Consider the following 13,053-nt stretch of genomic DNA (forward strand, 5'->3'; position numbering starts at 1 on the left):
TTTTAAAAGTAATTTGAATCTCTTTCCCTGTAGCTACTACCACCATCAGCTTCCAGATTTAGCCATGTTCAGATGCAATGTAATTACTTGTGAAGTAATACGTATTCCTTGAATACACTGAAAAAAAAAATGGGTCTTTTGAAGATGGAAGAGAAAGGAATGTTTCCATCAAGATATAAATACTACTTTCTTCATTAACCTCTTTTAAGATCCAAAGTCACTGTTTTTAATTTGAGAACATAAAACTATACTATGTGTTTTTACATTAAGCTTTGGGTTTTCATATTAGAAATATGGAAAACTTTAAGAGACTAGAATTATTGGGGGACAATTTCTCAGGGTTTTTTTTAACCCTTTCCACCCTTCCTTCCTTCCTTCTCTCTTACCTTCCTTCCTTCCCTCTACCCACTCCCCCTTTTTTTTGGTCAGTCCTCACCTAGAGAACCAAGTCTGAATCTAGAGACCCACATTTTAAAAGGAGCAGTGACAAAGTAGAGTGAATTCATAGAAGGGTGGGAAGAAAGAGACTTCATGTCAAATGTTGATTCTTGAACTCTGCTAGCCACAGGTACCCCTGCACTTTATATCCCAGATGTTCTGCATTATCATGTCATGAGTATTTACGTCCTGGGTCTTTGCACAGGTCATTATATCTGGGAAAGCACAGGCTCTTCCCTTCCTAGTAACCTTGTTCTCACTTAAATGTCCCCTCTCACCCTCCCAAGACAGAATTGGGCAGGCCCATCCTCCTTGCTGTGACTGCACTGCAGGCACACCTCCATGCCAACACTGATCCCACTGCTATGGAATCATTCATTCACTTACTTCTCTTTCTCCCCATCTGAATGGGAAGTTGCCCAGAGAAGGAAACAGAACTTATTCCCTTTGTGTTGCTAGTGCCTATTTCTATGTCTGGCATCTGGAAGTATCTGATAGATAGATAGATAGATAGATAGATAGATAGATAGATAATAGATAGATGATAAGGAAAAAGAAAAAGGCATTCCCCATTAACCCCCCATACACTTATTCATTCAAAAAATATGTTTTTACTTTAGTTTGTATAAATAATATTGATAAAATCTGCTCTAGAGCTTTCCTTCTCTCTTGGCAATTTGCCTGTTCCTGTTCTTTTAGTCTTATTTGCAAGAGGCCCTTGAAAAATCTTGGAAATCTTTGACATTTTCCTCAAGATTTAGAGTCACCCTCATCAAACACAATCTCTGACCTGTCCTGAGAATCACTTTGCAGTCTCTACATGTTACTCTCCAGAGACTCTAGGCAAGGGTTTTTCACCCTCATCACTGTGACATTTGGGCTTGAAAATTCTTTTGGGGGTGGGAGGTGAGCCTGGGAGAAGCTGTGTTGTTCACTGTAGAAAGTTTAGCGGCATCCCTGGCCTCCACTCACTAGACAGCAACCCAAATCATAGCAATCCACCCAAATCATAGCAATCAAAACTGTTGCCAGACATTGCCAAATATCCCCTGGGGAAAGGGCAAAATCACCCCCAGTTGAGAACCATTACACTGTATCCCAATTCTTAGCCTTCTTTTTTGAATGCCCCAGTCCTTTGTTGAATTGAATCTGTTTTTGGTTCGTGGCAATACCCAACTGGGCTTTTAGCCATACTTTACTAACTTACATTTTAGAAATCTCTCAGCTTCTGCCAATATCTATTGAAATATATCCTAAGATTGTACCCATTTTTCTAACCTGTCATAACTTGCAGGTTTTTTTCTTATTTTTCAAGGGTGTTTATCTGTGCATGCAGTTTTGTGATACCAGCAAATCTGGACTATGTTCCTAATGGCAAATGTTGAAGGAAGAGAGGCACATGTGGTAATTTTATACTTCATATCTGGGTCACTCCAGTGAGGTATTTGTTTCTGTCCTATTGGGAGAAAGAATTTATCTCTAACCAAAAATATATCATCATTTATACTGCTTCAGACAATAAGCTACATAGTCAACACCCCATTCCATCCCAGCCTTCCTCAGACATGTAGGTGGTTTGATACAGAGAGAGCTGAGCAACACTTCAGTCAGAAGGCATATCCAAAGACATCCTTTTCATGGTTGAATACCTGTGACAGCACTCCACTGAAAATCCAAACTCTTTAGCCTGGCTTTCAAAGGAGCCATTCCTTTTTTCCCCAAAAACTTTTATTTAAAGGTTGTTCTTTTTTTTTTTTTTTGAGAGAGAGAGAGAGAGAGAGAGAGACAGAGAGAGAGAAAGAGAGAGAGAGAGAGAGAGAGAGAGAGAGAGAGAGAGTGCGTGTTTGAGCAGGGAAGAGGCAGAGAGAGAGAGAGAGAGAGGGCGAATCCCAAGCAGGCTCCATGCTGTCCAGCACAGAGCCTGACACAGGGCTCAAATTATGAGATCATGACCTGAACTGAAACCACGAATTGAATGTTTAACCAACTGGAGCCATCCAGGCACCCCCCAAATTTTTACTTAAATTCTAGTTAGTTAACATATAGTATAATATCGGTTTCAGGAATAGAATTCAGTGATTCATCACTTACATACAACACCCAGTGCTCATAACAAGTGCCCTCCTTAATACTCATCACTCACCACCATCCCCACTCACCTGCCTCCATCAACCCTCAGTTTGTTCTCTATCATTAAGCATCTGTTATGGTTTGCTTCCCTCTTTTTTTCCTTCCCATATGTTCATCTGTTTTGTTTCCTAAATTCCACATGAGTGAAATTACATGGTATTTGTCTTTATCTGATTGACTTATTTCATTTAGCATAATACACTCTAGCTCCATCCACATTGTTACAAATGGCAAGATTTCACTATTTTTTATAGCTAACTAATATTTCATTGTGTGTGTATATATACTACATATATATATATATATATATATATATATATATATATATTCTTCAGTCAATGGACACCTGGGCTCTGCTCTTTTTATAGTTTGGATATTGTTGATAATGCTGTTATAAACATTTGGTTACATGTACTCCTTCATATCTGTATTTTTGTATCCTTTGGGTAAATACCTAGTAATGTAATTGCTGAGTCACAGGGAATTTCTATGTTGGGATTTTTAAGGAACCTCCATACTGTTTTCTAGAGTGTTTGCAACTAGTTTCATTCCCATCAACAGTGTAGGAAGGTTCCCATTTCTCCACATCCTCACCAACAACTGTTGTTTCTTGTGTTGTTAATTTTAGCCATTCTGACAGGTGTGCAGTAGAATCTCGTCATGGTTTTTATTTGTATTTCCTGATGATGTATGATGTTGAGCATCTTTTCATGTGTCTGTTAGCTATCTGGATGTCTTCTTTGGAAAAGTGACTATTCATGTCTTTTGCCCCTTTTCTTAACTGGGTTGTTTGGTTTTTGAGTGTTGAGTCTGATAAGTTCTTTATAGATTTTGGATACTAACTCTTTATCAGATATGTCATTTGCAAATATCTTCTCCCATTCCACAGGCTACCTTCAGTTTTGTGCATAAGCTTTTTATCTTGATGAAGTCCCAGTAGTTCATTTTTGCTTTCATTTCCCTTGTCTCTGGCAACATGTCTAGTAAGAAGTTGCTGCAGCCGAGGTCAAAGAGGTTGCTGCTTTTTTCTCCTGTAGGATTTTGATGGTTTCCTGTTTCACATTTAGGTCTTTCATCCATTTTGAATTTATTTTTGTGTATGGTGCAAGAAAGTGGTCCATGTTCATTCTCCATGTTGCTGTCCAGTTTTCCCAAAACCATTTGTTGAAAGGACTGTCTTTTTCCCATTGCATATTCTTTCCTGCTTTTCAGAGATTAGTTTACCATATAGTTGTGGGTCCATTTATGGGTTTTCTGTTTTGTTCCATTGATCTGTGTGTCTGTTTTTGTGCCAGTACCATACTGTCTTGATGACTACAGATCTGTAACATAGCTTGAAGTCCAGAATTGTGATGCCTCCAGCATTGATCTTCTTTTTCAACATTACTTTGGCTATTGTGGTTCCATACAAATTTTAGGATTGTTTGTTTAGCTCTGTGAAAAATGCTGGTGGCATTTTGATAGGTATTGTATTGAATATGTAGATTTATTTGGGTAGTTTAAACATTTTAACATTTGTTCTTCCAGTGCATGAGCATGGAATTTTTTCCCATTTTTTTGTGTGTGTCTTCTTCAATTTCTTTCATAAGTGTTCTATAGTTTTCAGAGTACAGATCTTTTACCTCTTTGGTTAGGTTTATTCCTAGGTATCTCACTGTTTGTGGTGCAATTGTAAATGGGATTGATTTATTGATTTCTATTTTCTGCTGCTTCATTATTGGTATATAGAAATTCAACAGATTTCTGTACATTGATGCTATATCTTGTGATTTTTCTGAATTCATGTATTAGTTCTAGCAATTTTTTGGTGGGGTCTTTACAATTTTCTACATAGAGTATCATGTCATTTGCAAATAGTGAAAGTTTGACTTCTTCCTTACCAATTTGGATATCTTTTATTTCTTTTTGTTGTCTGATTGCTGAAGCTAGGACTTCCAACACTGTTAAATAGTAATAGTGAGAGTGGGCATCCCTGTCTGGTTCCTGATCATAAAGGAAAAGCTCTCAGTTTTCCCCCATTGAGGATTATATTAGCTGTGGGTCTTTCATATATGGCCCTAATGATGTTGAGGTATGTTCCATCTATCCCTACTTTGTTGAGGGTTTTATCAATAATTTTAATTTTTGTCAAATCCTTTTCTGCATCTATTGAGAGGATCATATGGTTCTTACCCTTTGTTTTATTAATGTGGTATATCATGTTGACTGATTTGCAAATATTGAACCACCCCTGCAGCCCAAGAATAAAACCCACTTGATCATCATGAATAATGTACTTTTGGATTAGATTTGCTAGTATCCTGTTAAGAATTTTTGCATCCATGTTCATCAGGGATATTGGCCTATAATTTTCCATTTTAGTGGGACTTTGCCTGGCTTTGGAATCAAGGTGATGTTGGCCTCATAGAATAAGTCTGGAGGTTTTCCTTCCATTTCTATTTTTTTTTTTTTTTTTGGAACAGTTTGAGAAGAATAGGTATTAACTCTTCCTTAAATGTCTGGTCAAATTCCCTTAGGAAGCCATCTGACCCTGGACTTTTGTTTGTTGGAGACTTTTAATTACTGATTCATTTCTTTGCTGGTTATGGGTCTGTTCAATTTTCCATTTCTTCCTGTTTCAGTTTTGGTAGTTTGTATGTTTCTAGGAATTTGTCCATTTTTTCCAGATTGCCCAGTTTGCTGGCATATAATTTTTCATAATATTCTCTTATAACTGCTTGTATTTCTATGGTGTTTGTTGTGATCTCTCCTCTTTCATTTGTGAATTTATTTGGGTACTCAAAGGAGCCATTCCTAATTTAACTCTAACCTGTCTTTCTAGCATGTCTTCCATTATCCATACACACAAACTTTCTCTCAAGCCAGGTGAGATTCCTTTCAAGCCCCTGACCCTCACTCTTACCTTTGCACTTCCACCTCTGAGCCTCAGGAAGGTGCTGTTCTCTCTGCTTTGAATGCCCTCTCTTCCCTCTCAGTTTCAGTTCATGTTGATACAGCCTGAGAATCCTTTCTTATGTTCTATGCCATATTTTATCCCTCAATTACTATCTACCTTATGCTATTTTGCATATAAACTGCTTGAGCACCAGGACTTCATCCTTCACTGGGCCCTGAGAATTACCAGCTGGAAAGCCAAGCTCACTGAAGAACCACTGAAGGTAGCCTATGTTAAGACTTGCTCCTGAGCTGCTTACCCAGGGGCTACAAACTTCCTAGGGAGTGTCATGTTGTCAGGTCAAAATCACCAAGATTACATGGAAAATGTACATCATTAGTTGGGAATGAGTTTGGAAGCTGCAGCAAGGAGGAGTGGGAGTCCAAAAGAATGTGAACCTAGGAGAGTCCCTGAAGCCTTTCCCATACAAACCCTCAGCAGCACATCTTCCTGCTTGAGATCTGTGGGAAATAGAATCCCTCTCACAGAGAATATATCGATCTGGGTGGGAATTTCTGTGTCAGAGTGGTTTTTCGGGGCATGCATAAATGATACCTACCTGTTCATTGACTCTCTTGCAGAAAATAGCAAGCAGGAAGACAGCTGCAATGGGCGGTCCCAAGTAACTGGTAATGGACTGGATGTAATCAAAGAGCTGCCCACTTTGCGCTGACTGCACAATGGGCACCCAGGCAATGCTGATGCCAGTCAGCACCAAGATGAACAACCTGAAATCAAAGCCCCCACAACAGAATGTCAATAAATGGCTCTGTGTGAATAAATATATATCTCTATGTATCAGGTGTGTGTGTGTGTGTATACACAGATATATAGGGAGACAGATAGATAGATAAATGTATATATTTATATGTGTGTATATGTAATTTCATTTATTATATATCATATATACATGGTGTGTGTGTGTGTGTGTGTGTGTGTGTGTAATATGACCATGGCAAGGAAAAATAATTAGCAAATTCATTCTTGAGGCTTTTTTCCTCTGTATGCTGCCTCCTTGGGAAAGTCATCTGTGCCTATGAATAACTGAAATGTACTTGACTTTCAATAGTAACCTAAACCAGTCACTGACATAAAAGAATCACACTTCGACAAGTAGTAGTGTATAGGAATAAATGTATGGATTTTGGAGCCAGACAATCCTGGATTCACATGTTTTTCTCTCTGCAACAAAGGACACCTTGCTTAACCTCTCTGAGTCTCAATTTCTCCATTTGTGAATTTGGAATAATATGACTGACCTTGCTATTTTGGAATAAGGATCAACTATAGTAAAACACCTAGCAAACAGTAACCACTCAATAAATAGTAAAGACTATAATTTTTATTTTCTTCTTCTCCTCCTTCTCCTTTTCCTCCTCTTCTTTGTAATAAAGTGAAAACCACAAGCCAAAAAGAATTTTATAAAGGAATGGACGCTACCAAGTATTTCCGATTCTCCTCTCCTTGAGTTTCACTTCAAGTCTTGAAGAGATTGAAGGATTCCCTTAAAAGCTCCTCTTACTTGTGCTCTTGATTTAATTAGAAAGAGGGCTATGATTCCCTTCTCTTACTTACATGAATTTAAGGCAAGAGTCTTAAACTAACCTTCGTAAAGCAGTGTTTTCACTCATATATTTCTCCCTCTGGAATGTCCTTCCACTGCCCCCCATTTACCCACTACCCACCATTTTGGACTTAGTTCAGGTCTCCCTCCTCCAGGAGATTTCCTCAAGTACTGCATGCCATGCTTACCTCTCCCTTCTCTGAGCTCTTGATTGCTCTTACAGTCCCCATAGCAAAGTTTGGGATTGTTTCCTGTAAACCTGTCTAGGGCAAGGATAAGCCCCAGGGCAGCATTCATAGAATACACAAAAATGTGAGCTCCAACAATCTCAGAGCCAAGCAGGCCAGCCCTGAGCAAACCCAAAACAAAACAAAACAAAAAAAAAGGTTCTCTTTCCATGTTCATCTTGAGCCTTATAGATAACAGGAAAAAAATTATGAAGTCGTTTCTAAGGGAAAAACCATTCAGGGTGATGGTGCTGCCTTCTGTGAAGCAAAGTAGTAGACTCTGGCCTGGTCAGATCTCCCCTGGGTGCCAGGTATTTCATCACCTGAGAGTGGCCTGTCATTTTCCCTTTCCTTCCTTTGCCCTAATCTTACTGATGAGACCTATGAGGTGGCAGCCCATACCCCTTCTGCACTCACTGTGAAACTTTCCCTTGACTGATATCACACAGACTTGATCCTCCTGATCTGAAGAAGTTGACCTGCCATAGCCCCACAAAGAGGCATTGCAGAGGTTTGGTTAGTACTCTATCCAGAGCATCCACTCTATAAATTACTCTATTCATCACTCTATGAATTATGAGCACCTCCAACCCATGTACCAACTCTTCTGGCTTTCAGTATCCTATTGTGTCCATTATCCCATTTGGCAATAACAAATGTACACATAGTATTGTGCTTTAGACTTTACAGAGCATGTTCTCAAGCATACTATCACTTGACCTTCATAATGGTCTAGCAAAATGTTGCAGCAAAGAGTCAAGGCATCAGAGGCATCTGGGCCTCAGAGATGGCCCATATGAAAAGCTATAGTGTAGGACTGAGGGGGGGGTCACATGGGAACGGATAATGAGCCTTGGACAAGGACTCAGTTGGTCTGAGTTCCAATCCTGGCTCTGCCACTGTCCAGACTGCCTGGATTTAGGCAAGATGAGCCTCATTTTTTTGTTGATAAACTGAGGGTTAGACTAGATGATTTCTGATGCCACATCTTACTCCAAACAGGCATTGTTTGATGATCTTCAATTTAAAATTAAATCCCACTGACATGCAAATATAACTAGCTACAGAGGTTACTCTCATTCTACCCAGATATCTACCAATCTTCCCTAGCATGGGAGGCGGGGGGCGGGTACATTCAAGCTTTCATGGTGGGTGACAAGAAGAAGCTGCACTTACCTTCCTGCAATCATGAGTTCTTTTTCAGATGCTCGTTTTCGGATCTTGGTGTAGATGTCCATGGTAAAGAGGGTGCTGGCACTATTGAAGATGGAAGTTAGGGAGCTCATGAGAGAAGCCAACATGACTGACAGCATCAGGCCTCGCAGTCCTGGAAGAGAAGGAGGTTCTGAGTGGTACACACAGTACCTCAGCTCTTTTGTACTTGGAAATTGTGAGGACTCAAGATTTGTTTGCCTTCTGAAACCATGCCATATTCTTTGATTTATCTCTCCAGAAAGGCTAGACATTTTAAGGAATGGACAATGGCTTTAAATTATATTGTTAGCCCAAAGCAATCAACAAAGAGATAGGGGCAAAATATATATGAGGTAAATAGTTTGCAAATGAATGATGATGATAGTGGTTAACGGTGATGATGATGATGGTATGTGTGTGTGTTTCCATCTAAGAGGACTTTTATAAGGTCTTTTACTCAAAAAATTCATGGCATGGCAGAAAGATTCAAACTAGGATTCCAAAAATGAGGTTTTTGAGAAAGTGAAAAGCACGTAGAATAGAAGGAAATATTGCAATTCATATATCTAATAAGGGTCTAGTATGCAGAATATATGCATAAAATGTGTAACTGAATAATAAAAAGACAAAAAATCCAATTAAAAATGGGCAAAGGACTTGAATAGAAATTTCTCCAAAGAGTTTCTCAAAAAATTAAAAATAGAACTATCTTATGACCAGCAATAGCACTACTAGGAATTTATCCAAAGGATACAGGAGTACTGATTCATAGGGACACATGTACCCCAATGTTTATAACAGCACTTTCAACAATAGCCAAATTATGGAAAGAGCCTAAATGTCCACCAACTGCTGAATGGATAAAGAAGATGTGGTCTATATATACAATGGAATACTACTTGGCAACAAGAAAGAATGAAATCTGGCCATTTGCAGCAATGTGGATGGAACTGAAGGGTATTATGCAAAGTGAAATAAGTCAGTCAGAGAAAGACAGATATCATATGTTTTCACTCATATGTGGAACTTGAGAAACTTAACAGAAGACCATGGGAGAAGGGAAGGGGAAAAAATAGTTTCAAACAGAGAGGGAGGCAAACCATAAGAGACTCCTAAATACAGAGAACAAACAGAGGGTTGATAGGGAGGGGGGTGGGAAAGAGGGGGGAAATGGGTGATGGGCATTGAGGAGGGCACTTGTTGCGATGAACACTGGGTGTTGTATGTAAGCGATGAATCATGGGAATCTACCCCCCAAACCAAGAGCACACTGTATACACTGTATGTTAGCCAATTTGACAATAAATTATATTTTAAAAAAAGAAAGAAAGAAATTTCTCCAAAGAAGATAAACAAGTAGCTAATAATCACATGAAAAGATGCTCAACATCAGGGAAGTTCAAATCAAAACCACAATAAGATACTACTCTGTATCTACTAGGGTGGCTGTAATAATAATTTTTAAAAAGGACAGATAATAACAAGTGTGGGTGGAGATATGAAGAAATAGGAGCCTCATACATTGTTGGCAGTAAGGTAAAAGGGCATAGCCACTGTGCAAATAATCTTGCAGTTTCTCAAAATAAACATGCAGTTACCATATGACTCATTAATTTCACTCCTAGGTGTCTGCCCAAAAGAAATAAAAACATATGTCCACATAAAAACTTGAACATGAATGTTCATAGTGGTATTATTTATAATAGCCAAGTAGAAACAATACAATGTCCATCAACTGATAAATGGATAAACAAAATGTTATATGTCCATGCAATGGAATATTATTTATCAATAAAAAGGAATGAAGTATTTACACATGCTATGACATGGATGAACCTTGAAAACATTATGCTAAGTGACAGAAGCAAGACAAAAAGGACAACTATTGTATAATCCCACTTATATGAAATGCTCAGAGTAAGCAAATTCATAGAGACAGGGAGTATACCAGTGATTGCCTAGGGCTAAGGAGTTTGGGGTGAAATATGGAATGATTGCTAATAGGTACAGGATTTCTTTTAGAGATGATAAAAATTGTCTGTAATTGTGGTGATGGTTGTACAACTCTGTGAATATACTAAAAAAACCACTGAATTGTATACCTTAAGTGGTTAATTATGTGGTATGTGAATTATACCAGTAAAACTGTAAATATTCAGTAAAACTGTCATCAAAAAAAAAAAGACAAGGGTGTGTTTCCAACTCTGACCCCAAGCAAGTTATGCCAACCTCTAGGCCTCATCTCCTAATATGTTAAATGGGGATAATACTACACTTGCCCAAATCAGAATAAGAGATTGTTCTTAAATTTTTCCCAATCATGGCAAGCATGGTTGGCTATAATCTCTATTACTACTTCCATACCAAGGAGAGCATAAAGAGTACAGTCTTAGAAGTAAAAGTAACCTTAGAGGTCACCTAGGCCTATCATCCATTGGTAGAATCCCTTCTACATTCTATCTGCCCAAACTCTCTAGCATTAGGAGATCTACTACCCCACAGGGAGTCTGCTCCCTCTTGGGCAGTCCTAACCAGGCTGTTATCTGCCTCTTTGTGGCCTTAAACACAGTCCTTATGCTACCCAACCAGAGAGGTCTTATCTTTCATCCACTTTACCATCTTTCATATATTCAAAGATAACTCGTATCTTCTTGAACTCTCTCTTCTCCACACTAAAGATCCTCAGTTTCTTATAATACTCTTTATAATTGGTTTTGGGGGACCCAAATATACAGAACTTGACATATTACCTCTATTAAACTTTAGCTTATTACATTTGAGTCAACATCCCTGCCTCTTGAGATCTTTTTGGAAATGATTCTACCATTCCTCTAGATTTGTATCTATAAATAATTTTAACGTTTATTTATTTTTTGGGGGACAGAGAGAGACAGAGCATGAACGGGGGAGGGTCAGAGAGAGAGGGAGACACAGAATCGGAAACAGGCTCCAGGCTCTGAGCCATCAGCCCAGAGCCCGACGCGGGGCTCGAACTCACAGACCGCGAGATCGTGACCTGGCTGAAGTCAGACGCTTAACCGACTGCGCCACCCAGGCGCCCCTCTATAAATAATTTTAAATAAAGGCTATCTCCTTCAATTATTTTGTCATTTGTTGGGAATTTTTTAATCGTCCTTCCTGAGTTTGTACCACATAGACCACAGACTATTGGAGCTATAGAAGGAGTTATAAAGATCGTCTAGTCTAATTCCCTCACTTTTCAGTTGGTAAAACAAAAGTGCATTTCGGGGCACCTGGGTGGCTCAGTCAGTTAAGCATCTGATGCTTAATTTCAGCTCAGGTCATGATTTTACAGTTTGTGGGATAGAGCCTCACATCAGGCTCCATGCTGACAGTGTGAAGTCTGCTTGGGATTCTCTCTCCCTCTCTCTCTGCTCTTCCCCCATTTGCATGCACATGTGCACACACGTTTTCTCTCTCTGTGTCTCTCAAAAGACATAAGTAAAAACATTTAAACAAAGGTCCCTTTCAAGGAGTTAGTAGGTAGGGTTTCAAGCCTAGTTCTGCCATTTGTTCAGGGTTTCTTCACCAGTTAATTGTTAAGCTGGGATAGAGCTCTCCCCTTTGTACTCTTTTTCACTCAATAAATATTTGTTGAACATAATTTTACAGTGGTCTGGGCATGAAATAATGGTATATCAGTGTAGGGTGATACTACACTGGAAAGAGATAGATGAATATAAGAGATATTTAGGCAGCAAAATGGATAGAATTTAGTGACAGACTGGTGGGACAACATTTACTGGCCAAGTGGAGGAGACTGAATCTTCAAATGAGACAAAAAGTTGCAGCCTAAAGGATAGGGGTAAAAAGACAAATAGGAGAACATAGTATTATGGCATCCAAGAGAAGAGAATAACATAAGAAAGATGAGTGATCAATAATGCTGAATGCTACTCAGGGGTCAAATAAGATAAAGAATGAAAAATATCTATTTAATCTAGTACAGGGAGGTCATTGTCGATTTCGGTGTTTACAGAAGCCAGATTCCAGCTGAAGGTGAAGGAATGGCAATGATACATGTAAACACAGAATTTTGTTGTCTTGCATGCCATGCATCTTTCTGTCATGTACAATTCATTCGAACACAGTGTTCAGAAATACCTACAGTCCTCACCAAGGATCTGCCAATCTAAAGAAATAACATAAACAGGGGTGCCTGGCTGTCTCTGTTGGTGGAACATGTGACTCTTGATCTCAGGGTTGGGAGTTCAAGCACATTGGGTGTAGAGATTACTTTTAAAAAAAAGTTTTTTAGCCTTAAAAAAAAGAAAAGAAATAACATAAACACCCCCCACATAGGCCAATGTAATCCAAATCAGAACTCTAAAAGAGCCAGCCATGTGACTCTTCTAATTGCAACCTTAATTAATAAGCAGCCTGGCTCAGTTGAATAGTTAATGATTACCCCCATTTTTTTATAATTTTAATGCAAATGGTTTACCCAATCATACATCCAGTATGTGATTTAAAAAAATTATTCAATTCAAGCCTTGAGCAGAGTTAAGCAAGCCAGACACTGAGTTGCTGTGTGGCCTTGGAAA

At 38.8% G+C, this 13,053-nt stretch overlaps 1 protein-coding gene across 2 annotated transcripts in view; it reads right to left on the reverse strand.

Moving 5' to 3' along the window:
- The window catches only part of SLC5A1 (solute carrier family 5 member 1), a 74,560-nt gene that overhangs the window by 15,370 nt on the left and 46,137 nt on the right, over positions 1-13,053 (reverse strand). For both annotated transcript variants that reach the window (XM_047828784.1, XM_047828783.1), the window contains exons 11-12: positions 8,471-8,621; positions 6,063-6,231 (exon numbers count right to left, since the gene is read on the reverse strand). In XM_047828784.1, coding sequence (XP_047684740.1) covers positions 6,063-6,231; positions 8,471-8,621 — 320 coding nt within the window. The remainder of the gene's footprint in view (positions 1-6,062; positions 6,232-8,470; positions 8,622-13,053) is intronic.

The sequence above is a fragment of the Prionailurus viverrinus genome, chromosome D3, assembly GCF_022837055.1.
Source record: "Prionailurus viverrinus isolate Anna chromosome D3, UM_Priviv_1.0, whole genome shotgun sequence".
Taxonomy (NCBI): domain Eukaryota; kingdom Metazoa; phylum Chordata; class Mammalia; order Carnivora; family Felidae; genus Prionailurus; species Prionailurus viverrinus.